The sequence below is a fragment of the Epinephelus lanceolatus genome, chromosome 21, assembly GCF_041903045.1.
Source record: "Epinephelus lanceolatus isolate andai-2023 chromosome 21, ASM4190304v1, whole genome shotgun sequence".
NCBI lineage: Eukaryota > Metazoa > Chordata > Actinopteri > Perciformes > Serranidae > Epinephelus > Epinephelus lanceolatus.
Window position 1 is genome coordinate 37,527,864 of NC_135754.1, and position 24,823 is coordinate 37,552,686.

Sequence of the window (24,823 nt, forward strand, 5' to 3'; positions counted from 1 at the left end):
GAGATTATTGAAAAAGTCACAGATGAAGGCAAACCTGGCATAAACTCTGACTCTTCCCACAAGCTCTCAAGGTGCATTGTGATGAGCCAGCTGAACGGAGCAGCGCAGGGTTGTTCTACTCCATCCAGCATGAAGTAGTGATGCACAAGCACCTCCTGGTCGGACTCACTAGAAATTATAAAAGGACAAATAATGCCTTTTGTTGTTTAAATTGACTGTGGGAATTATACAGAGGAAGTTAATCCACAGTACCTTGGGTTCTGGTGAGGTGTCAGGCCTAAAATCTGTGAATCTGCCAGGATGTCCAACCACAGCTTGATCAGACCTTGGCTGAGCCTGTCGTCGGAGAGCAGGTCCAGACTTGCATACCTGTCCATGACTTCCAACATGTTGGCCAAGATTGGAGTAACGGTGGACTGAAGACACCGCCACAGGGTGTGTCTATCAGTTTAAGACACAAAAGAAAGTTGCACTTAATCAAATTGTTGACTAGAAACAAAGAAGCTCATCAAAAGACATCACATTACAAGCTGCGCCAGTGGGATGCTTACTTCCATTTGAAAGTGTTGTGAACTTTTTATCTTATTATCTGATATCAACCCAGCACATGATCATACCCTCGACCCTCTGGACAGTGACTGAAAGAATGAGATCGTGGATACAAGCGGCCGAAATGAGTTTCCTTTGTGGGGCTAAGCCTTAGAGATAGGGTAAAGGGCTCGGACATCTGGAGGGACCTCAGAGAAGAGTCGCTACTCCTTTGTGTTGAAAGGGGTGTTCAAGGTACGTCCTAAAGTTAGGAGGCCCCGGGGCAGACCCAGAACAGGCTGGAAGGATTAAATATCTTGTCTGGCCTGAGAACACCTCGGGATCCTTCAGGAGGAGCTGGAAAGCATTATTGGGGAGAGGGACGTCCCCGCGACCCAGCCTCGAATAAGCGAATGAAAATGGATGGATGGACAAGATCATATCAGTGTAATGGTGTTCTCTTTTCCCCCTTGAAAAACAGTTAAATAATATCAGTAACAGTCTTACTAAGCAAAGAAAAACAAGTTTTATTTCGGTTTTAACTTACACTTTATGGTTTCACGTATAAGTCTATTTAAATATCTGTTTATCTGGTTCAGAAAGCGACGTTGGCAGGACCACAGTGAAGCCAGACCACTGGTTCAGCACCAAGAGGGAAAAGAGATTCTGTGTTGCCAGAAGTTCTGCCAAATTTTCTCCTAAAGTGTCTTTCTAAAAAGCCATTTAAGTGTAATTTTGGGAAGGTATTTGGCTTCCAGTATTAGTCCAATATTTACTTGGGTGACTCTGAGGCGAAAGAATCTGTCACGTTCGCTTCTCCCATCGGATCGAATAGATTTTGGACCTGCGGCTAGTCTCCTAAAGGGGCAGGGCAGTGGTAAAACTCACGTGACACAGATACAGGAAATGAATCTAAAGTGAGCCGTCTCAGTTAATCAAGAGTCTCTGCTAGAAATGAGAAAGCACTTGAAGAGTGCACATAAAGTGTAAATGCACATACTGAAATTCTGAGATAAAATAGTGAAGATTCTGGAGCCGAATTAGCACCAAAAATGATTCACTTGTTCCTTGTCCAGTCACCTGACCTTTATTTTAAGGTTTTCAAGTTCTGCAAAGTAACTTTACCTCAGAGTTCCCCCCTCCTGCAGAGCCTGGCGTTTCTTGGCTTCTCTGTTCACCCACTCCTTCGGAGAGCCCATCATTTCTTCCCTCTGTGCCAAGGCCTCCGCCAGTCTTCTCAACAACACCTCCTGAAAGTGACCTTTAATAAAGTATAGAGTTGGCGTCTGTCAGAAACCAATCAGAGATGCAACAAGACAGACAGAATGTATTTGCTCTGATCAGACTCAGATGTTGGCTTTTAGGAGATAAAAAGGAGAATAATTATTAATAATAATTAATTCACACAGAAAGTGATCAACAAACCCTGTCAGACTTCTGCAGATACATTCAACGATTTTAATATACAAACTAAAATTTCAGATGATGAGATTTACCTGCCACATGCGCTTGACCACTTCCCAGAAGAGTCAGAAGGATGTGCATCCGCTGCATGCTTCGCGATGTCACGTTATCAGGGTCTCTTAGCAAACCCACAGCTTTCTGGATACATGATCTCACTAAGGATAGGCTGTGGAGGTGGGCTCTATTTCCCTGTACACAAACATGATCACATTTAAAGTAAAAACTAAGATTTGTTTCACACTAATGCATATAAAGGAACATAAGGTGTATTATATTATTAAACTTACATTTGTATCTATCTGAGAGAGTTGTCTATTCCTCACCATTTCTCCATCTTCATGGTTTTCTATTAAAGATCAAGAATACTGTTTATTTTATAGTATAAAAAAAATTGCCTTGAGAACAATGAAACCACTTTCTTTGCCATCTGTAACACAACACACTGAAGATGAACAGTTGCTACCTGACAGTGTAGGATTGAGCAGGTTGCTGATGAGCGTCCCACAGAAAACCAACAGGTTCAGGCTCATGTCCTGTGAATCCCTCAGGTCGTCAATGTGCACCGAGCGCCAGACTCCTTTGATATCAGAGACAAAACATGGATTTGATCCTGTCATATGTCATGTCAACAAATAACTGCAGTAATGATCATATTCCACTTATAACTCACCTCCCTGGAAGCCGATGTACTGAGACTGACTTGGAATCCTGGAAACCTTCACGATGAAAATCACCCAACAGGTCTGGTCCTCCAGTGACATCAGGTAGTTCATGGTGCAGTATCTGGATGCAGATGGAATAGTAAATACATCTGCAACACCTGTAATGTGTTTAATTTCCCATTAAACTTGCAGAGAGCCGCGTTTCATTGAATCATACTTTGCTGATGCTATGAGCTCATCGCTGCAGTGGGACTCCTCAAGGTCCATCTGGATTAACAGGATGTCAAGAGAGTGGCCAGCACCTTGAAGGAAGCCCCTGACACAGACAGGAGAGCAAGATGACAGATTAAAAGAGAACTAGAATCAGTGCCGTTTGTGTCAAAAGTTGAAAAAACTCCCTCAAGGTGTTCTTTTGATATCGCGTTCACATGAATAACATGCATCCTAGCTGGCATTCAACCAACCTTCACCATCGAAATGTGGTTGAAATTATTTCAGTTGTAGTTTCAGCATTAAAACAACACTGAAAGTTAAAAAAGTTAATAAAATTCTCATGAATCAACATTAAAATTTGTTTCAACGTTTAAACAATTTGGAAACAACATCTAAAGTTTATCAAACAGCACTGCAAAATCAACATTGATTCATCTTTCAAAATCAAAACTTAATTCAACAGTGATTCAACCATGGTGTATGACGTTGTTTCAACAGTGAACAAACATTAGAATACCAGCTGGGATGCAAGGTCACAGTGACCTTAACATTTATCCACCAAAATCTAATCAGTTCATCTTTGAGTCCAAGAGGACATTTGTGCAAATTTGAGGAAATTCCCTCAAGGTGTTCTTGAGATATCGCATTCATGAGAGAATGGACGGACAGACAGACAACATGGAAACACAATGCCTCCGACCTGTTAACGCCAGCACTAAGGCATAAATATGAAATTTAAAAACCCATGCTGCTGTAATCTGAACATTTAGTACCGTATCTTGTTGCAGAAGGAAACCTCAGTGTCAAACTGGTGAAGTGAGAGCAGGAGGATCCTGTCCGTATGCAGTCCTAAGGCATGGGCTACAACCTTCACATCCAATCTGGTCAGCAAGCTGGAGAAAGTGGTTATCTGTGCAAAACCAAAAAGCCCAAAGTGACGTCAACAATTTGTAAAGATTATAAAGACATGGTGAAAACAAAATTGAATCAGTAGTTTGTGGCCTACCTCTAGGAACTTGCTGGACTCCTGATGCTTGTTCAGGCAATCTTGCAGGAAGTCTCGGAGACAGTGGTGATGCTGCTGCTGGAAGTACATTCTCTGGAGTTTCTCCTTCTCCTGGTTGGCTAAATCTGAATATTTGAGCCTCATGACAGCATCAGGGGTGGCACAGTTCAACAAGAGATGTTTTGCTAAATCAAAGACTTCTTCCTCATAATTTTCTGCAGCAAACCCAACAGCGTTTTCTGTCTCCATCAATTCTTCGCTCTCAGGCATCACTTTGGTCTCGTCATCACATTCCTGAGTGGATTCATCATCATTCTTTTCCATCGGCTCAATTTCTTGTTTTGTTTTGACAATCTCTATGTCTATTGCATCACCTAACTGATCGTCCTCCTTATCAGTTACCTCTTCCTGTTCCCTGGAGTTTGATTCAGGTGTTGCGTCTGGTTCATCTTCTTCTATCAGGTCATCTTTTTCCTTCTGTTGTCTTACTGCACTGTCTTCAGCTTTTTGTCCTCTCCTTTCTAGTGCTTGCAAAAGAGCACTGGCACAGGCATCACCATGGTAGCCGACAAAAATGTCAGACAGCTTGAAGTCCTCTGAGGCCTCACCGGAGAATTCCTTCACCCACTCCTTAAGTTTGTGGAGAACGCTGAGTTGCCATGGTTCCAGGTCGGTACTCCTATCCACCTTGTGTTTTTCAAGCCTGTTGATGAGTGGCATGGGAAAGTGCTCATAGACCTTCTTCTGGTCCTCCACTACCACTAGCCTGAAGTTTGGATGGACACGACATTTGACTCTGTGGGAGCCGAGACCAAGATCAACGTATTGCTGCTTACTGAGGTAGACATAGTACTGATTCAAGGCATCGTACAGACTTTCGTAAAGATTTTGCATGTTGAGGAGGATGACAGTGCGTCCAGTCTCCATGCATGTTTTCACCCGGTTAACATTGCGGCAGATTTGGGCATATTCCTGGTCCTTTGGGAATCCTGAGCCAAAGACTATTTCAGGCGGGGGATAGTCTCCTTTGGCAAAGATTTGCTGCTGAAGGATGTGGAGCGCTGCATTGTTGGTGGTCAGCAAGAGGAGATAACGGCTCTCGTGGTTGGTGTCGTAGTCAAGATTCTTTTTCACCATTTGCAAAGTGCTTGGTCTTTGAATTTCCATTACGTTTTGGAGGACCTCTTGGAAAAACGAGACAGGGTCAAAACCCTCTGGCTGTCCGCTGAAGTTACGCAAGATGGCCTCTACCAGCTGTCTGCCATCTGGCTCTTGATCGGTTGATTTGACAACGGCAAAGAGCATTTTGACTAGGCTATAATAATCCCTTAGTCCAAAGAACTGATTCTTTGTGGTCTCATTACAGATACTCAGGAAGGCCTTTGCCAAGGATGGGAACAGGTGTTTGATTTTCAGGAGAATTTGGTTGGAGGATGAACAAATTCCCTTGGCAGTTTCCACAAGTTCATCCTCACTTGGATCCCACCTCGACACAAATATTCCTCTGTTCATCTTTGCTGGGTCAAGAGCCCAGTTGGAAATGCCAACAAAGCCAACCTTCATGTGTGGATCTGGCTTGTCAGTGTCAATGCAACCATCCTCCAAGAGAGGATGAAGGGCCTTCAGGGGCATCTGAGGAGAATCCTCTGCTAGCCCTATCTCATCAAGCACCACCACTGACACATACTCGTCCATGTTTTTGTCCTTCTGGAAACGGGCGCAGTTCCTGAATGTCCCTATGATGCCCTCTGGACTTGAGTGAGGACTGCACTGGAAGGAGACCATATGAACTTGCTTGAGTTTCTTGAATAGTTCACAGTGGGAGTTCTGGCCCTGCATGGCATCAGCAACCACTGTTTTAGCCAGCGACTTGGAGCTGCCTGGTTTGCCAACCAGAAAGAGTGGGATCCTGAGCTCAATGCAAACCACCATGAGAAACACATTCTCTTTGAGTGCAATATTTTTGGCTATGGTCTCCCTCGTCTGTATGTTCTGAAGGAACAAGTCTTGACAGGATGAAATCTCTTCCTGCAGTGCTGCTGGAGAGCTGAGAGGTTCTGGAAAGTATTGACAAATTTTGGAGAGGTACAGCTCTTTGGCCACCAGAGATGGGTAGTAGCAGACTCCAACTGAAAGAATCAAGCACTTCAGTGTTTTATGAGCTGCACTGAGACGAGAGCAGTTGTTGAAAAGGTCTTCGCTATGCTGGTAAAACCAAACTAGCACTTTCATTGACCTCTCCACATCTCTGAGACTCACAAAACTGCACTCGTTTTTCCGACTTCGCATGTATCTCTGGGAGGCTGCCAGCACACATGAAATAATGTCCTTGCAGACCACTGGCAAACGATGGTCGTCAACTTGCTTCTGGACAATCTGTTTGATGTAGGAAAGTTCAGTTGAATCACTCAACTGACCAAAGTCCCACACCAAAGAAGCCATGCTTGGAGGCAGAGGATGAACTCTGTACACCAGCTGCCTCAGAGGGACTTTGCCAAGGCGGTCTTCTGTTTCATCTGCCTTCACCCTGTATCCTAAACCTGCACGTTCCAAGCGTTCCACCATTTCAGGTGAGTGCTTCCTGTAAGGATTGCAAGCAGCTATTATCTTTAAGCCACTGCCTGCCTTCAGGGGTTCCCCTTTCATTGATCGGTCACACAGGATTTCCTTGATGGCAAAAATGGCCTCTGTAGTGTTGCCTTCATCAAAAAACAAAATGGTGTCTAGCTTGTACAGTTTACGATTCTTCTCAGCAAGTATCTCCGCCTCCCTCACCTTTCTGTAGATCATCTCTGCTGTTGTTCCGCCATGTACCTTGACAAGCACCATGTTCTCCACTGGTTTTTCCTCCCTCTGCAGAGCACAAAGGAAATGGACCAATCGGGTTTTTCCACAGCCGGTCTCTCCCATGATGACAACTGGAATTCCACAGCGGAATCTCATGTGTATGGCCAACATCTTCATCACATTGTCAGCAGTGAGCTCATACGTTGGGTCTGGATCAAAGCGTCTGTCCATCATTCCTCTCTCTGCACCGACAACACAAGAAATCCTTTTGATTTTGTCTGACCGAGGCAGCTGATCAAAGTCTTCAGTGAGACAGATCTGTTGCCTTTCCAAACCTTGAAAAAGGTTTTGTGACATCACATCTTCAATCAGGACCTTGCCACTGTGAGGATCAACTGCATTGATTGTATTTCGCCTTTGACTTGTCCTCACATTAAAGCCGAGGAAAGACATTGAGAATCGGTCTGCATTGAAGAAAATGTATGGATGAGACTCATTTTCCCAGTGTTTACGAATTGTCAGACGGGCAAGAAGGTCATCCTCCAAACTGTTCTCAAATTGCAGCCTGGGACTTTCATCAGATGTGTTCAGTGATGGCGTGGCAAAATCTCTCGCCATTAGAATCATGAACTTCACAATGAAGCCCTTGAAACCAGGCAGCTGGTTGGCCAGAAAATCTGGATCACAGAAAACTGAGTTCTCACAGTCTTTCAGTTGCACATTGAGGAACCAGGAGAAGTTCTTCAGCTCAGCCCAGGATGGATCTTGCATTCCACAGTAAAACAGAAAGTGATTGACACAATCGGCAGGATCCCCCATTCTGGATCCTTCCTGGTACATAAAACGATCCAGATTCTGATTCCCTCTGTAGAGCTTCAAGTACTGATAGGGTCTTTGAATCCCCTCGCTGCAAAACTCCTGCTCATCCATGAGTGGATCAAAGGTCTTTTTTGTCAGCCCCGCTCTACTGGCCAACAGCTGCTTCACCTCCTTTGGAGGCCTGCAATGGATGGTAGGCAGAATGTCAAGAAGTCCAAGCCTCATCTGTGTGAGCAAATTAAACACATAGATTCATGAAATCAATTGCAGCCTAAGGTCATTTTTGTAATTTTGCTTTACGTTCAAAAAGGGGCAGAATCCCTGAATTTGAATCTTTCAAAGCTCCAAAACCAAACTGTTAATAATTTAAGAAATGCTTGCAAATTAGGGGATATTTTAAGATTTAAAGGAGCAGTGTGAAAGATTTAGGGAGATTTAGTAGCGTCTAGTGGTGAGGATTGCAGAGTGCAACTAGCTGAAACTTTTCCCGGTAAGAAATCCTTCAGTGTTCAATGATCAGGAGGTTTTTAGCGTGAGCCGTATTAGCCTCAGAGGTCTCTTCCTCTCCAGAAGAAACGAACCAGGTAATTACAACCAGTAAAAACACATTACCCATCAGTGTAGACTGCTAATGTGAGCTAACCTTTTTTCATGGATAACCGAATGTGTGCTCACCTCATTTCTCTTCAGACATTCAGGAGGTTTTTACTGTGAGCTAAATTATACGCAGAGGTCTCTTCCTCTCCAAAGCAGACTCATCAGGTGATTTAAACCGGTAAAAACTATAAATAAAACAGTTTCACGTAAAAACGTTTTTCTGTCACTCTCATTGTGGAGCAACCCAGTTTCACTCCAAAGCTGTCAAAAACTAGAGCTTGGTCAGTGACTTCTAGTGATAGACACCAATGAAAAAGCCATGCTTTCATATCAGTTTGATACGTGGCAAGCCCGCTGGCGGCGGATGGATGGATCCAACAACCACCAACCTTTACCTGGAAGGCCAGTGTTCACTTACTGTGTGATTGTAAAGTCAAACCCTGTTCTTTTCTGCTGACCCCAACCACAGTGTGTTTTTGAAGGAAAAAAATGTAAAAAGGTTATTTTGAAAGAAACTGTACATTTCCTGTGAAAACTGGAGTGTATTTTGAAAAAAGACAATACAGGTAACAGGCTGAATTTGACACGGGGTCCCAGAACGCCAGCAACCAACACACCCAGGGTACCTTGGACGTCATATCTCAAAGCGTAAGTCTATCGCCAAACGTCAATATGTGACTAGGTTGGCGTGAGAATGTGTTATGCGGAGGGGCTTCTAACTAAGGTGGCCAATGCGAAAACACAAATATCCCTATCTAGAACCAGTGTTTGGTTTGTCCATTCAAGGCTGTAGAAACATGACAGTGCAACCTGGCAGCTGCCTAGATGAGGACCTGCTCCCTATGAAGATATAAATGGCTCATTCTGAGATAACAAAGACACAGTGATTGTTATTTTCAGGTGATTATACACTAAAGAAAACATATTACATTCCATTTCTGCAAATATATTCCCCTTAATCCTAAACACTGGGCCTTTAAGGCATTGAATTCAGAGAGTCAATACAAAAAAGGTCAGTGTAGATAATCAAATATAAAGTCATTCTTTCAATGAATGTTCCTCTTCTTGTCTTAGGCTTGGCATTTGTTTATGTCCTAAAGAACACTTTGTTGTCACTAATGTCTGGGCACTAATGCACAATGCAATGTGGCAGACTTTGTCCACATAGGTAAGCAGTCTTGTTTAATGTCTGAGGATATGTACACTAAAATGATATTTCAAAAATTTGTTTTCTGACAGTTATCTGAGAAAGAAGTTAATACCTGTTTTAGCTGGATGTGAGGGGACGTATTTGCTCTTAGGACCTCAACAGTGATCAAGTGAGCTGCGTTCCTTCTCCACAGCAAGCCATGGCTGTCGCTCAAACAGCCCAGAACCAAGAGATGAAACAGGAGCTCCTCCAGACCTGAACGAACCTGTCAGGTAACAAAAGTGAATAAGAAGACAGACACAACCAACAAGTGATCTGCAGAGATAAAATGCTCGCACACTTACTCCAGCGGTGTCAATGTGAAGGAGAACCGGGTCATGCTCTCTCAAGGGTGCAAGTCTCTCTGATAGACTCTTAATCAGGGAGTTGATATCAACACATGGCTCAATCAGTCTGATCCTGATATGTTTTGCTGTGGGAGATTTCTGCTCGAACTTCTCAAACAAACGATCCACATAAAGGGATTTCCCTGTTGACAGACAAAAAGATGTATTCTGTTTGTAAAGATATCCATAAATCAATTTGAATTTTGTCCCTGAAAGCCCCTACAGTACAGGCCAAAAGTTTGGACACACCTTCTCATTCAATGCGTTTTCTTTATTTTCATGACTATTTACATTGTAGATTCTCACTGAAGGCATCAAAACTATGAATGAACACATGTGGAGTTATGTACTTAACAAAAAAAGGTGAAATAACTGAAAACATGTTTTATATTCTAGTTTCTTCAAAATAGCCACCCTTTGCTCTGATTACTGCTTTGCACACTCTTGGCATTCTCTCCATGAGCTTCAAGAGGTAGTCACCTGAAATGGTTTCCACTTCACAGGTGTGCCTTATCAGGGTTAATTAGTGGAATTTCTTGCTTTATCAATGGGGTTGGGACCATCAGTTGTGTTGTGCAGAAGTCAGGTTAATACACAGCCAACAGCCCTATTGGACAACTGTTAAAATTCATATTAAGGCAAGAACCAATCAGCTAACTAAAGAAAAACAAGTGGCCACCATTACTTTAAGAAATGAAGGTCAGTCAGTCCGGAAAATTGCAAAAACTTTAAATGTGTCCCCAAGTGGAGTCGCAAAAACCATCAAGCGCTACAACGAAACTGGCACACATGAGGACCGACCCAGGAAAGGAAGACCAAGAGTCACCTCTGCTTCTGAGGATAAGTTCATCCGAGTCACCAGCCTCAGAAATGGCAAGTTAACAGCAGCTCAGATCAGAGACCAGATGAATGCCACACAGAGTTCTAGCAGCAGACCCATCTCTAGAACAACTGTTAAGAGGAGACTGCGCCAATCAGGCCTTCATGGTCAAATAGCTGCTAGGAAACCACTGCTAAGGAGAGGCAACAAGCAGAAGAGATTTGTTTGGGCCAAGAAACACAAGGAATGGACATTAGACCAGTGGAAATCTGTGCTTTGGTCTGATGAGTCCAAATTTGAGATCTTTGGTTCCAACCGCCGTGTCTTTGTGAGACGCAGAAAAGGTGAACGGATGGATTCCACATGCCTGGTTCCCACTGTGAAGCATGGAGGAGGAGGTGTGATGGTGTGGGGGTGTTTTGCTGGTGACACTGTTGGGGATTTATTCAAAATTGAAGGCACACTGAACCAGCATGGCTACCACAGCATCCTGCAGCGACATGCCATCCCATCCGGTTTGCGTTTAGTTGGACGATCATTTATTTTTCAACAGGACAATGACCCCAAACACACCTCCAGGCTGTGTAAGGGCTATTTGACCAAGAAGGAGAGTGATGGAGTGCTGCGGCAGATGACCTGGCCTCCACAGTCACCGGACCTGAACCCAATCGAGATGGTTTGGGGTGAGCTGGACCGCAGAGTGAAGGCAAAGGGGCCAACAAGTGCTAAACACCTCTGGGAACTCCTTCAAGACTGTTGGAAAACCATTTCAGGTGACTACCTCTTGAAGCTCATGGAGAGGATGCCAAGAGTGTGCAAAGCAGTAATCAGAGCAAAGGGTGGCTATTTTGAAGAAACTAGAATATAAAACATGTTTTCAGTTATTTCACCTTTTTTTGTTAAGTACATAACTCCACATGTGTTCATTCATAGTTTTGATGCCTTCAGTGAGAATCTACAATGTAAATAGTCATGAAAATAAAGAAAACGCATTGAATGAGAAGGTGTGTCCAAACTTATGGCCTGTACTGTATGTGTAAATGATCATGGGTTTTTATGTGATAGTATAAGAGTTAATATGTTGTAAAAGCATCTTTATAATTGCATGCCACTTAGGGTTACTCTTACCAACTGCAGGGCGCACAGACGACACCATCCACACTGAAAGCTGATCAGGAGAAATCTGTGCGACAGGGTTTTGTGGAAATGTGTTTTGCGAGAAGTGGTGATGTAGATATTTTCTGGCAGTCTCTGGTGTTAGACCCACACCAGCCTGTACTTTGTCATTGCTGAAGAAAGAGGGCACATATCTGTGTTGGTGCACAACCGGGCTGACTATTATCAAGCGATAATGCGGGTTGGCACTTCTCTCAAGACCCTCGAACAACTCCCCCAAAGCCACACTGACATCATATCCCAGCAGCCCCGGATTGACAAGAGAGTATATCTTCTGACAGTTTTGTCTGCCTTGGCTGAGAGCTCGGCGGAGAAAGATCTCCACCTCCTCCTCTGTGGTTTCCTCCCTGCAGACTAGAACCTCATCAGTAGACGGCAGAGGCTGCTCTGGACTCTGCATGTAAAAAGACAGGACGGTGGTAAAAACTTCTGCACTGGGACAAACCACAAGATTGGGCTTTCCCTCCTGAAGAACCGGTGGAAGGTTCCTGATCATGTGTTGCTGGTTCATTTCAGAGAGGCACAAGAGGAAGTATCCTAAAGAGGAGATGTCCAAGTATTCGTTGAGGTACTTTGGCATATTGTTCTTGAATCTACACCAGAGATCTTCAAGACTGTCCTCATCACACTTCTTGAGTAGAGAGCTCTCATCACCCCATTTCATGGCGCCATCATCTTCATCCTCTGATGAGAACTCCATCAAATCGTGAGCCTCTTCCACGTCCTCTTCAGTGTGTCCCGGTAAAGCTGGTGTTAAAACCGACTGATCTTCATCATCAAACTCAACATCTTCCAGTTTGTCTTGGTTTGAGGTCATACTTGCTGCCTTACTGTAAGCAACTCTCACATCAGTTAGAGTGCACTGAGGCTTTATGGGGCAAAGCAGATGCCACAGCTGTGGAGGAACCGCCGCCTGCCTTTGACACACTTTGTGTATCCATTGGCACAGGTACACCATCTGCTCTGAGGTGTAGTGGTTCAGCAAGTTGAAGGTGGAGCGCATCTCACTGATGAAGGAGCGCCATTCCTTTTGGCAGCTGTCCATGGAGTTAGACAGCTTCTGGAGCTGCTCAGTCACCTCGCCGTAGTATGTCATCTCCTTACCCTGCAGGGATAAGAAGTTGGCTTTGATGCACGGCTGCTGTTGTGGGCAGCACTCGACCTCAGCACGCCATTCCCTGAAGAGCATGTTGCCAGATGTTTGCATCTGGAGAAGGATGGTGCCCAGTCTCTGAACTCCTTCAAAGACCTACAGAGCATGTGGACAGAGGTGTAGAGATTCATTCAGTTAATCTTAGAAGATCATTTCAACCACAAACTTTGGGCTTAAAGCTGAAATCTTTGGCTTCTATTGGTTTAAGTTGATGTAATTTTTTCTGGAACAATGGATCAGATGATTATATGTAGAATAAAGACATGAAAGGTGTCATTCACACATTCACAGTTATGTGACTCTTTCACTGCCCTAAAATCTCCAGGGCTGTTTCAGTACAGTTTTGGTTTTATTCAAACAACAACCTCAGCCTGAAAAATGAAGGCAATGTGGAAGTGCCCAAAACCTGCAGTTCCTCTAATGGCCACTTGAGGCTGGCTCCAAGAGCAAGTCAATCCCCATAGACCTCCATATTAAAACTTTACAGCAGAAATAAACATGTACAGGGGCTGGATTTTTATATAACTCACCGTTGAAGAGATACTAAGGTTTAAAGTTATGCATAATTAGAGTGTGGCCTCGTTGAGTGACAGGTGGGTGCCGTCCATTGACAAGTCACTACCACGGTGACAATGGTTGGTTGAGTTAAGTAACCGTGGCGTAATCAGGCCCCCAGGAAATGTGTCAGGCTTTGAAGCCAATTTTTATAGTGGCCTCTCAGGTGATGCCCTGCCATCCAAAAAGACCTTTTCCCATTGACTTACATTGGAAAAAAAGACATTTGTAAATCAATGTATACATTTTTTTGATTGTCACAACCTGGGGATAAAACTCCTTTCAATATTGAGTTTTAATCCATTCGGTCCAACAACATTTGAAAAGTCCAGAAGGGACGCACAGTTGAATAAATTTATCCCATTTCAAGTTAACGGAACGCTAAACTGGAATTAGGCGGCTTGGCTGGCGGAAGTCTCTGGTGCATCTGTGCAATGGTTTGCACAATGCGGGTGCACTGCCCAATCATCTGAGTAATTTTAGACACAGCAGTTGAACCATTTTGACTTGTTGCGCCACTGAGCAACTTTCAGAAGAATGAATGAAGCCCCGACGTAAACGCTGTATCCAGGTCTCTTACTACATCTATGGTGTAACCTCAGATTCAGAATGGACCCATGACCCACCAGTTGGGAACCACTGATTTAAATAACCTCTTTCCAGTGTACATTGTGCAGAAAAATACACACCTCAGCGTTAAATTAAAAGCTGCTGACTGACCTCAGTGAACCTGTTGACTTGCTCTCTGCCGTGCTCCCCTTTAGACGACATGAGCATGAGTTTGTTCTGCAGCTCCAGCAGGTCTTCAAGCTTGTAGCTCTTCTCCTCTCGTCCCATTTTCACTGTGACCTGCACCATGTTTTGTAGACATCTCTGCAAACAAGTCCAATAAGTTACATGGATTCAGTCATCTGTGCCTCATCTCTGACATATATCATAATGGAAGTTTTTCCACCTACCTTCTCCGTGTTGAGATCAGACCATCCTATGTGATAAACTCCATGAGCATTAATAGAAGAAGCCAGGGACAGAGAGGACTGCTCCACAGAGCCATGAGTCTCCTTAAGCGCTTTCAACCAGCTCAGCAGGCGAGTCGACTCTCTCTGGAAAACAAACCCAGTGGCATCACCATCACTGTACAAGAGTAACATAGCTATATGTTCTGCTTAAAAAATAAGGCAGAGGTCCATACCAGTTTGTCTGGCAGCTTCTCATCTCTGTTTTGGGTGTCCCACACCTGCTGAGCACACCTCATGAAGTCCTCAAATCCAGCTCGGGGGGACAGGGAGTAGAGCAGAGGAGCGTAGCCCATCACTGCGTCATGGAAACAGGCCACCTGGTCGATCTCTCTGTCGTTCTCTCCAGCAGATATGGAAGCCAGGTCAACATACACCTTCACATCGCTCATGTCTGTTGAGGTGATAAAAAAGAGAGCATGAAGGCATCGTCTGCAAAAATAAAGGCAGTTTATGTTTTTTATTTAATGTGGAGATTCTTTCCCTCACCCTTTAGGTTCTCTCTGACCCAGCTGACCAGAGTTTGGCTCGCTAGAAACTCTTCCAGGCAGGCGGTGTGCCGCTTTGTGACTGTGGAGAGTTGCTGTTTGGCACGCAACAGGTCATCACTGAGGGACCCCAGGGTCCTCTGCTTAAATGTCTCTTCTTCCTGTTAAACAGCCGCATACATAATGCAAGAGTTAGACATTCAAATACCTGCTTTGCTTCTGCTGGACAGCAGTTTTCACCTCCTGCTTTGCACTGATATTTTAGATTTTAGGAAGCTGTAAGCGACATTCAGGGCACAACTGTGAGTCTGTTTATACCTGGTATTAAGATGCATCCTGGTGATCTGATCACAAGTGGACAGTGATAAATACAAGTGTATTGTTATCTGATCATTCCAACCACTTGCCGAGGTGGTCTAGGACACATCTGACCACATATCTCGTAGCGTAAATGTTAATGCATCCTGATGTGTCCCCGACACGACTACGTCACCAGTACAGGAGGTGGTGGTTGTTTTGGTGATGGTGCACTAATGCTCTATAAGTCGCCCATCTTACGATGCTTTGGACGAAGTGTCTGTCGGTCTGTTGTTTTGTACGGAAGCGTATTGCATTCACTTGACAAATAAAAAAAAAAAAATCTGTTTTATTGAGTAATTTTTTTTCTGTTTTTTGTGGTAATTTTTTTCTGTTTTTTTGAGTTAAGAGAGCAATAGAACAACAGACGCTTTCATTTCTTTCTTGAGAGCTCAATATAATGGAAGCAAACATGACCTAAACATGCTTGTTTAGTTTAAGCCATTTTTACTTTGTTTTGGGTTTGAGACACTGGGAGATACTTTTGTTTTTTATCAAGCTCTCAAGAAAGGAATGAAAGCGTCTGTTGTTCTATTGCTCTCTTAACTCAGAGAAAAATTACTCAGTAAAACAGATTTTTTTTTTTATTTGTCAAGTGAATGCAATACGCTTCCATAGGTTTTGCTCTGTGGAAGGAGAAGTTTGAATTATGCTGACAGCGACATCTCTAGTTGTACTGACACAACCGCTAATGTTACAAGAGAGTATGCTAGCAAACGGCTAGCGAAAGTGTGCTAGATGGTGAGATACACGCAGTGGGTTCAAATGCACGAGCCACCAGGCCCCCAGCAGACTGGGACAGTTCCCAAGCACCTATTTATAAACTGAGTTGAACTTTTGGAACGCAGCAAAGCGTACCGCATGTCATGAGACGAGGACCAACTAATCACAGTTGGCAGATATCTTTCCCTTCCTCCCTAAATATCAGTCTGTGATAAATACGGAGGAGTTGATCATGTTAGTGCAGAGCTGCCAGAGCTTTACATCTGTCCCACAGACAACAGGCCGACACACAAACAGCTCCTGGATGAAGATCAGCCCTGCTGGTAAATAGGCTGTGATACGGTGCTTGTTGAGCAACTTGCTGCCGCACTCTTGAAAGCTGGCACAGAAAAAGACAACAGCAGCACCCAGCGCCTGACCTTGTGGAGACGGTAATTTTATATGCAGCGCTTGAATTTATTTGGCTTTATGCACCACTGAGCAACTTTCATAGAAATGAGCAGGCCCCGTCTCCAACGCTGTATCCACTTCTCTTTATGCATCCACAACACTGCCCGACCGTCTGCCACAACAAAGAGCAGAGAAGCTGGAGTGGCAGCAGGGAGCGCGAGTTTATTCTCTGCTCAGGAAGCCTTTACTCCATTATAACTAACGTTTGCTGCTGTATTAATGCTCTGAATGTCACGTACAACTCCTTTACATATACTGATAGTAAAATACTAAATACTAATCTCTTATGTTGTGAATATTATGAGTAAAAATTGTTAAGAAAACAAGAATAACAAAAGTATGCTTTCTTCTGACGAGCACGCTGCAGCTCAATTCCTCTGTAAATACTGTAATTAGAATTTAAAGTCAGATCTTAAGACCATTACCAGTTGGCTCAGAGTGTCAATTTCTGTGAAGCTCCCAGAAAGCCTCATTTTCTCAGCGATTCTCAGCACTGCGCTGGCTGCAGCTGCGGCCTCATGGAGCTGTCGGTACTCCTGGATCTGACCCAGCCTCAGCTCCACCCAGTCCTCCTCAGGCTTGAACCGTCCTGACTCACAAACCGTCTGTGACATCACAGTCAGCTCCTTCTTCAGTAGTTTCCCGTCTCCCTGGTCACCAGACTCCACCAGAACCTGATCGAGCTGCCTGAAAGTGATGTTTGCATTTGCAATGCTGACGCCAAGCTGGCAGAACTCTGTCAGCAGCGGCCTCCAGATGTTTTCACAGACCTGTGTTAGGGTGACTTGAACAGGAGCTAAGCAGGGTTGCCTCGATGAGGCCAAAGATGCAGCCCCCTGGTCCCAGGAGGACAGAATCAGGTTGCTGTGATGCAGTTTGTGCATCTCACTGGCCATTTTTAGAGCGTTCATACTGATCTTATACCAGAGGACCTGAGAGGGCCCCGTCTTCCCCAGCTCCCCCTCTGCATCAAAGGATTGAACGAGCACCAGTTTGTTCAGGCTCACGGTCTGGAGGTCTGCGCTGTGCTGCTCCTCCAGAGTCGACATCTCAGGAACTGGTTAAACAAGAACCATGTTACTATAGAAACCACCACAACACATCACCAAACTCTCTGTAAAAGTCCTCTAACTTAAAGGCATTCAAGTTGATATAAAGATATTTAATGATTTTTGGCTGGATTGTGGCATGCAAGGCCAGATCTACAATCACGAGTCCATCACCAACTGAGTGAATGAGTGAGTGATGACGTCAGTCCTGTGTAACTGTATAGTGTGGTGCAGGGATGACATATTTTTGTAGGCCAGCCCGAAGGTTATCAGATCTTGGGTTTTTGTAAAAAAAAAAAAAGCTCTGTGGCAAACAAACATTTATGATAATTACATGTTTGTTTAGCAAGATAATGTCTGCCTGTCTCTATTAGAGGCCTGGTCTGGTTGTAAATCAGTTTTTTTCAAAACGAAAATGAGAAACGATTCTGTTTTCAGCGGATTGTTTTTGTGTAAACATGGCTTAAGACTGAAAGCTGACTAAAATGTTTGAACTTTCATCAACTAAAACTAGGAATGATAAAAATGACTAAAACTAATCATTTCCATCTAAAGACAAAGATTAAATCTAATATAGCTGTCAGAATTAACTCTGCTCTGATGGGGGCCAATGACAAATGATCAGTGAGTGCAGCTCCAGAGGAAGCAGCTCCCTTCTACTGTGTGACTGTGTTTAAGAGCATTATTCTTCCTTTTACATGAATGTTTGGGCTGGACAACAACAGTGGGGTAAAGTCTATACCTGAGTGACTGCCACCACTTCCTGTTTCAAATTAAAAGCCCTCTGGTGCTACATAAACGGTCCAGCCGTATACAAGGTTTTGACCTTGTCGTGTTCTAGTTACACTGACCTGTGATGCTTTCCGTAACCTTTGCCATCATCTTAATCAGTGTGTCCATCTGCTGTCTCCTCTGGATGAAAGAGTTCAGGTCCTTCTCTCTCTGAGCCAGAACAAAATCTGCATCGACAGGAACCGCCTCAGATTTGTTGTTTTTCTTGTCTGTTGAAGAAACAATGCAGCTATTGTCAATTAAAGGAGAAATTATATGTAGTAATCATAGAAGATTTTTTTGTGATGTCAAGGTTCATACACTGCAGGTGAAGTCTCTTAAACTGCTCCCTATATTTCAGGCAGCTCTGTAGGTGTCCCAGGAGCACATGTCCCTGAAGCAGAGACTCCACCAGAGAGTGCAGCACAGTCAGACAGCTGTGGACGACCTGACCGGCAGCGTCATCCACGTGGATTGACTTCCAGTCACCTGGGCCAAACGATGACACTGTGACCATTAGAAAACTTTAACAGCACTGAGGAAGTAAGATTAAAATATATATAAAGCAAATGAATGAAATAAATGATGAAATGAAGTACTGTGAGACAGCAGGTGGTTCATGGCGGACTGCGGATCGAGCAGCTGGACGACAGAGTTGTCTCTGAATCGTGCCGCTGACTCAACGACAACAGCAGACAAGACAACATCAGGGAGGTCCTTCACCTTAGAGCTGAGAGTCTGCATCAGGTCTCCCTCCTGCCCTCTCTAGAAACATAAACGTGTCATCATTTATTAAATTCAAGGGGTCTGACCTGCTTGGTGAGAGGGTTAACTACATCTGAACATCTGGATGAGGATCTTATTAAAGAGATAAATGCTATCACAGTGTCTTGGCCAGCGGTGACTGAGACTAGCATGATGTGACACGACTGGATCGCCTGGACAAACATGCATCAATATTCACCGTACCTGGCAGATTGTCTTGATAGCAGAGTGACACAGCTCGTCGAAACAGGTCTGTACATCATCATCACTTCTCCTTATAGCTGCCAAGGAGGAGTCGAGACAGCAGAGCAGGACTTTGTCCTCGTCACCAGCCTGCGAGGAAAACAGACTTCTGAAATCTCTGCTGTTCTGGGATTATACTTCAGGTGTAACTAAAACAAGACAAATCATTTTAATCGATAAGCGGTCACTGACCTTGGAAATCCTCTTCTTCAGGTCTTTTCTCAGACTCAGCCTCCACCCGGATGAAACCTCCTCAAGAGAGCATTCCACCTTCAGCAGCGCATCCCACAACTAATGATTCAACACAGTCAGAACATTAAACACTCTTATGATACTTCACACTGTGAAGAAAGTGAAGGAATGAAGGAAATCTGAAATGACTGCATTAGAGTTAATGAGCACAGCTGTGGTGTTGTCGGCCTGATGCTACACTATGATTGGCCAGTCCCTGCCTTAAGGGTTTCCACGTAGGCGCATGGAAGGGCAGAGATGTGTGCTCTCTCTGTCGTAGGGTTTTTGTGTAGCCCCGAGGAAATGACCGCTAAATATAATACTGCAAATGGAAATTAAGTGTCCTTTGACTAAAGTGTTCCTGACTGAACTACAGTTATACAACTTACTGTACGAGCTCAGCAGTGAACAAGAAGGAATGAAGCCAAAGTCAACAGAATAATGATGTAAACCACTGGAAAATTTGAAAAGAGCTGAGCTACTGCAGCCAAGGCTCTATTGATGCACTCCACAGTCATTTTAGGGGTTTTTTGTGGCAAAAACGCCTAAAATGACATACCCAAATTAAAATGACTGTAGCGTCTGCACCACTCTGACTACATGCATGCATGAGGTCTTGCCAGAAAGAAAACTCCCTGAAGTTGCTTGTGAAAGTGTCAGAAACACTCTAGGTGATACAGAGACAGAGTAATGGGCCTCTGAAGTCAGTAACAAATTGAAGATTTTGCCTAAAATAAATTAAAAAATGTTTTTCAGGATGAATAACTGTCTGTGGCTTCATCTGAGCAGGTAAATGACACTGTGGGGCTGTAGGCACACTATCAATGAACACTTGTTTCAAATGTGAGGAAGACTGCTCAAAGTATGACCATTCTACAGTGTTTTTACCATGAAAAGATCCAGACGGAGCTCCAAATGACAAGTCGGTCACTCGGCTTCAAAACAGTACTATCAGTGATCAAACAACACTCAGCCAGCTTCAAACATTGTACCTTATTGAAATCAGGTGTGATTATGATAGCTGATGTTGTTTATGACACAGAAACACCATAAAATATCACCAGATAAAGCCACATGAAACGTGAAAGTTATGATCCCACTTTCTAGACGGTATATCTCAACCAAAAATAGTGGTAGGAGTGAGACTCTTACCTTTTATAAACCAGCTAAGTCCCCACTAACAGCTCCACATAAGATCGTGAGTAATCCTTTAACTTTTCCCGTCAAAAAACAGCATTACATGACTTGTTACCACTCATCGCGATTTTGGACTTTGTGTGTTTAGGCTGCTCTGGTGCGAAATACATAAGAAATAAAAGAAAAACCATGTTATTTCTGAAAAGTCGAGAGCTTCCTGAATCTGGCAATACCAAACATCACATGGTTTGATGACGTAGTGCGCCTGGGAGATACCATTTAACAGAGGAGGGGGGGGCGAGGACGTCAGTGTCCTAGCAAAGTTAGAGAGGTTAAGAAAATATCACAAGGCACGGCAGACTTTCCTTATTTTAACAAATTCTCCTGCACCAGTCCTAATGAATCAATAAAGCCTCTGTACATTAATATTTATTCATACGTTTCTCCAAATGTTCCTTTTTGTTGCTGCTTTCATTGTTTTTCTATTCGTCTTATTAATAACTTTTATTACTTTTATTGCATCTCTTTACATCTCTGAATGCTCATGTGCCCTGGTCTATCTGTTCAGGTTTAATGCAAAGTCAAACAAAAAACAGACAAATATTCTGCGTACCTCAATTTCCTTTGGGTAGGTGAGAAATTTGGACATCGTCATGAGGGATTTTTGCAGAAGTTCATCTCTCCACTCACTGATCTGCTGCTGCACAGCGCGTAGATCATCCAAGAGCTTCTGCCTTAAGGTCTCAAACTCATCATCTGAGGACTGAAGGCACAAAATGAAAGCAGTGAATTAAAGTATCTGCTTCATAAAGCAGCAGACAGAGCGCATCATAAACAGAGATTAGTACCTCTGTCTTCAGTTTGGAATCCAAAATCTCTGCCAGTTTCAACACCAGCTGGTAGGACAGGACTGCAGCCGGGTACCACGGGACGAGACGCGTGATCCCACATGTGCTCTTCATCACACTGATGCTGCTCATGAAGGCTGGCTTGATGTTTCCAGAGTCCATCATTCTGCAGAGAGGAAGCAGAAGTTAAAGGGAGCACAACATCACAGTGCATCAATGGGAATATTTCAGATGTCCTCACCTGTCCTTCTCTTTGTCTACCTTCTGCAGTATATGAGTCAAGGATTTCTCAGTGTGCTGCGCATAGAAACAAATATCACGAAGTTCACTTTAAAGACAAAACAAAATTATTTTACATATTAAACATTGTCATCTGTAGATTTTCCCACCTTTACAGTGTCCTGTGCTCTGTTGTTATCCCTTATCTCGCCACATTTTCGCAGCCGGTACAGCAGACTCTGGATCAGGTGTTCTGCAGGTATTCCCGCCAGGTCTGAAAATTCGGGAAGATCCTCGAATGCAACCAGAGATAACCAGCTCATCAGGAGCAGAGGCTTCTCTTTAGCCAGAGACAAGCGTGTCTGGATCAGACTCAGCATTCTCCTGTGGGGGAAAAAAAGTGTTACTTAAAGGAATATCTCACCCACAAAAGGATAATTTCTATATCAATTACTCAACACATGTTACGTTGAATTTGTGAAGACAACTTTGTTTTACTCGCATGCCTCCATGGTGAACAAAGAATCCAAAAACAGAGAAAATTCTTGATGAATTGAAGTCATAGAGGAATGCGTTTTATCCAGTCGTATGCTCAGAACTTCCCAAACAGAAAACCTTTACGACAGAGAACTGAACCTAAAGTGAAAGTGATCTATGCTCTCTTCAAAGCCAGACTCCACTGATGGAAACAGCCTTGTCAGAAACAAGCGGCAAACTCGGAGCTTAAAAATGTGGAAGTGCCAAAAACTGCAGTTCCTCTAGTGGCCACTTGAGGGTGGCTCCAAAACAGAGACAGTCCCCACAGACCTCCATGTTTAAATGTCCAACTCTACAGTAGAAATAAACACGTTCACAGCCTGGTACAAAAAACAGTTTTGGTCTTTGTAGCTAATTTCAACATTCATAACAACTGTACAGGGGCTGAATTTCCAATGCGACAAAGTCGGTAAGGTAACACAGGCCTGTCGCGATACGCGATAACTCGGTTAATTGCACTGTAAATTCAAAGGGAGACGGTAACTTTTCCGGGCCGCAATTAATTGCCATATTCATGCGTGTTTGTTTTCCTGTTTTCTTTCCACCAAAGAGGCCGGACAACAAGAGCGTTCACTGCCGTGCATCGTCTGGCAGTAAGGTGAGTTGGTTCATTAGCGTAGTGAACGGAGGGAAAGCTCTTGTCAAAGAGACTGGCGGTCTATTTTTTTGTATTTATTTATTTATTTTGATATTTTTACATGTTATTTTGGATATTTAAATTTTCTTTTTTGCATTCCTAAATATTCTTGTTAGATAAATGTTTATTTCTCTTTAAAAGGGTGAACTTGGATCATTATGCCTTTATTATCATTAGATAAGTTTAAAAAATGGTTTAAAAACAGCAAAATTACAACAATATAAAAATGGTCTTAAAAGCACAATATTACGCAATAATTTCTGACGCAATTAATCGCCCAGCAAAATTTGTTATTGTGACAGGCCTAGTAACATAACCATCATGAAACCCCAGATTTAAAGAGCATAGGCCTAGCTGTAGCTGTTGCTATTTCAGCGTGTTTTCAGTTCATGAAAGTTGTGTCAGTTGCCCAAAAAAGTCTTGTTCAACATTTGGTTGAACTAACAAAACCTCTAAAGAGTCGGATGTTCAGCACTTCCGGGACGAAAGTTTTGTTTTTAAGATTTTAAGCCTTTTTTACTAGCAAAAATTAATATTATCACATTTAACCATAGCTGAAAATGCACCGTGCTAATCAAGCTTGCAGCTAGCATTAGCGTTACCTCCACCCTCTCATTTAAAAATGGTCACTTCTGGCTCTAAAAATCCAAGATGGCGACGGCCAAAATGTCAAACACAAGGCTCCAGAACAGAAGTCTAAAAACCGATGGATGACATCACGGGGGCGGTGTCCATTATTTAATACAGTCTTTGATCAGAAAGGGACGTCTGTCTGGGAAAAACTGAGACTGCCTAAGTGAGACTTGGATTGTAATCTTCAGTGAGAGTTTGTAAATAGATGTGTCGATATAGATTTGTTTTTTGTTTAACCCAGACCCCTATGACTTCAATTCATCAAGACTTCTTTTGGTTTTTGGATTCTCCGTTCACCGTGGGGGCATGTGAGAAAGGCTACGTTTTCTTGACAAATTCAACCTAAGCCTGGGTGAGTCATTGAAATACAAATGATTATTTTGGGGGTGAAGTGTTCCTTTAAACAAAATATGATCCGTTATTTCAGGAAAAGAAGAAAGCTTTGAGACAAACTCACTTTCTTTGGTCAGGGTGGAGCTGTATGCTCTCCCTGAACCTGCTGAACTTGACATTTTCGAGTCCCGACCAGTTCTCCTCCTCCACAGCTGGACCCAGTTTCATTGCGTCTGCTCCCGGCTGTCTGAGCCTGAAGAGCAGAGGAACAAGCAGGACGAGCTCCGGCACTGACTGCTGCGCGCAGATGTTCATCAGACCCAACACAATGCTGAAGAGAAGACGGAGAAGAGTGAGAATGTGTCAGACATCAAGAGCTCAGATCAAGTGTGAGGAGTGCCTGTAAAAATTGTTTTGGAAGATAGATCTAGATCTTTTGTTGAACTCACAATTGCGCATTTTGGAAAGAACTGAGAAACCAGTCCAGGTTTGTTTTGTCCATCACCGCCTTTGAGGACACCAGGAGACACAGCTTCACCCAGCCTCTCACTCCAAGATCGATTTGACACTTCCTGGTAACTATGAACACAGACATGCCCTGAATGAAAGAACTGGAGCTCCTCCAGCTGCCTGGGAGTTTCTCCTTCTGCTCGCCTTTTAAGATCTGAACCAAAGTCTCGGAAATCAGCTCTGATGTCTGTAAATAAAAAGACATTTAGTTACTGGTGGAATACAATGGATGCTTTAAATCTTACTCTTCCTGTTGCACCAACCTTGACCATGGGAGGTTGAGAATTGTCCGGGAATGTCATCCTCATGTGTGCAGAACCGAGACTCATCGTAAAATGCTCCAGGCTGTCACACAAGCTCATGGTGCTCTGTTTGTCCGACGGGGACCACTTCTGGAAGATGCTGTTGAGCAGAGTCCTCGCTGCGGCCTGCCAGGCGTCTGATACCTCAACAGCTTTTGACCTCTGCCAGCCGAGCATGTTAAGGCCACTTTGAAACCAATTTTGCATGGTGGAACCAGACTCCAGACGAGCAATGAAGCCTTCATAGAGGTGCAACTC

The 24,823-nt window shown here is 43.6% G+C and overlaps 1 protein-coding gene across 2 annotated transcripts in view; it reads right to left on the bottom strand.

The window, feature by feature from the left end:
• The window catches only part of rnf213b (ring finger protein 213b), a 49,902-nt gene that overhangs the window by 19,783 nt on the left and 5,296 nt on the right, over window positions 1-24,823 (bottom strand). For both annotated transcript variants that reach the window (XM_078163702.1, XM_033611447.2), the window contains exons 6-35: window positions 24,527-24,822; window positions 24,203-24,450; window positions 23,878-24,084; window positions 21,784-21,997; window positions 21,636-21,691; window positions 21,395-21,560; window positions 21,160-21,309; window positions 19,371-19,469; window positions 19,140-19,268; window positions 18,770-18,935; window positions 18,492-18,659; window positions 18,251-18,400; window positions 16,776-17,407; window positions 14,822-14,981; window positions 14,509-14,726; window positions 14,276-14,419; window positions 14,037-14,189; window positions 11,561-12,857; window positions 9,571-9,755; window positions 9,339-9,491; window positions 3,874-7,704; window positions 3,641-3,777; window positions 2,872-2,970; window positions 2,663-2,775; window positions 2,456-2,569; window positions 2,280-2,338; window positions 2,025-2,181; window positions 1,654-1,789; window positions 253-441; window positions 35-168 (exon numbers count right to left, since the gene is read on the bottom strand). In XM_078163702.1, the coding sequence (XP_078019828.1) occupies window positions 35-168; window positions 253-441; window positions 1,654-1,789; window positions 2,025-2,181; window positions 2,280-2,338; window positions 2,456-2,569; window positions 2,663-2,775; window positions 2,872-2,970; window positions 3,641-3,777; window positions 3,874-7,704; window positions 9,339-9,491; window positions 9,571-9,755; window positions 11,561-12,857; window positions 14,037-14,189; window positions 14,276-14,419; window positions 14,509-14,726; window positions 14,822-14,981; window positions 16,776-17,407; window positions 18,251-18,400; window positions 18,492-18,659; window positions 18,770-18,935; window positions 19,140-19,268; window positions 19,371-19,469; window positions 21,160-21,309; window positions 21,395-21,560; window positions 21,636-21,691; window positions 21,784-21,997; window positions 23,878-24,084; window positions 24,203-24,450; window positions 24,527-24,822 (9,960 nt within the window). The remainder of the gene's footprint in view (window positions 1-34; window positions 169-252; window positions 442-1,653; window positions 1,790-2,024; window positions 2,182-2,279; window positions 2,339-2,455; window positions 2,570-2,662; window positions 2,776-2,871; window positions 2,971-3,640; window positions 3,778-3,873; window positions 7,705-9,338; window positions 9,492-9,570; window positions 9,756-11,560; window positions 12,858-14,036; window positions 14,190-14,275; window positions 14,420-14,508; window positions 14,727-14,821; window positions 14,982-16,775; window positions 17,408-18,250; window positions 18,401-18,491; window positions 18,660-18,769; window positions 18,936-19,139; window positions 19,269-19,370; window positions 19,470-21,159; window positions 21,310-21,394; window positions 21,561-21,635; window positions 21,692-21,783; window positions 21,998-23,877; window positions 24,085-24,202; window positions 24,451-24,526; window position 24,823) is intronic.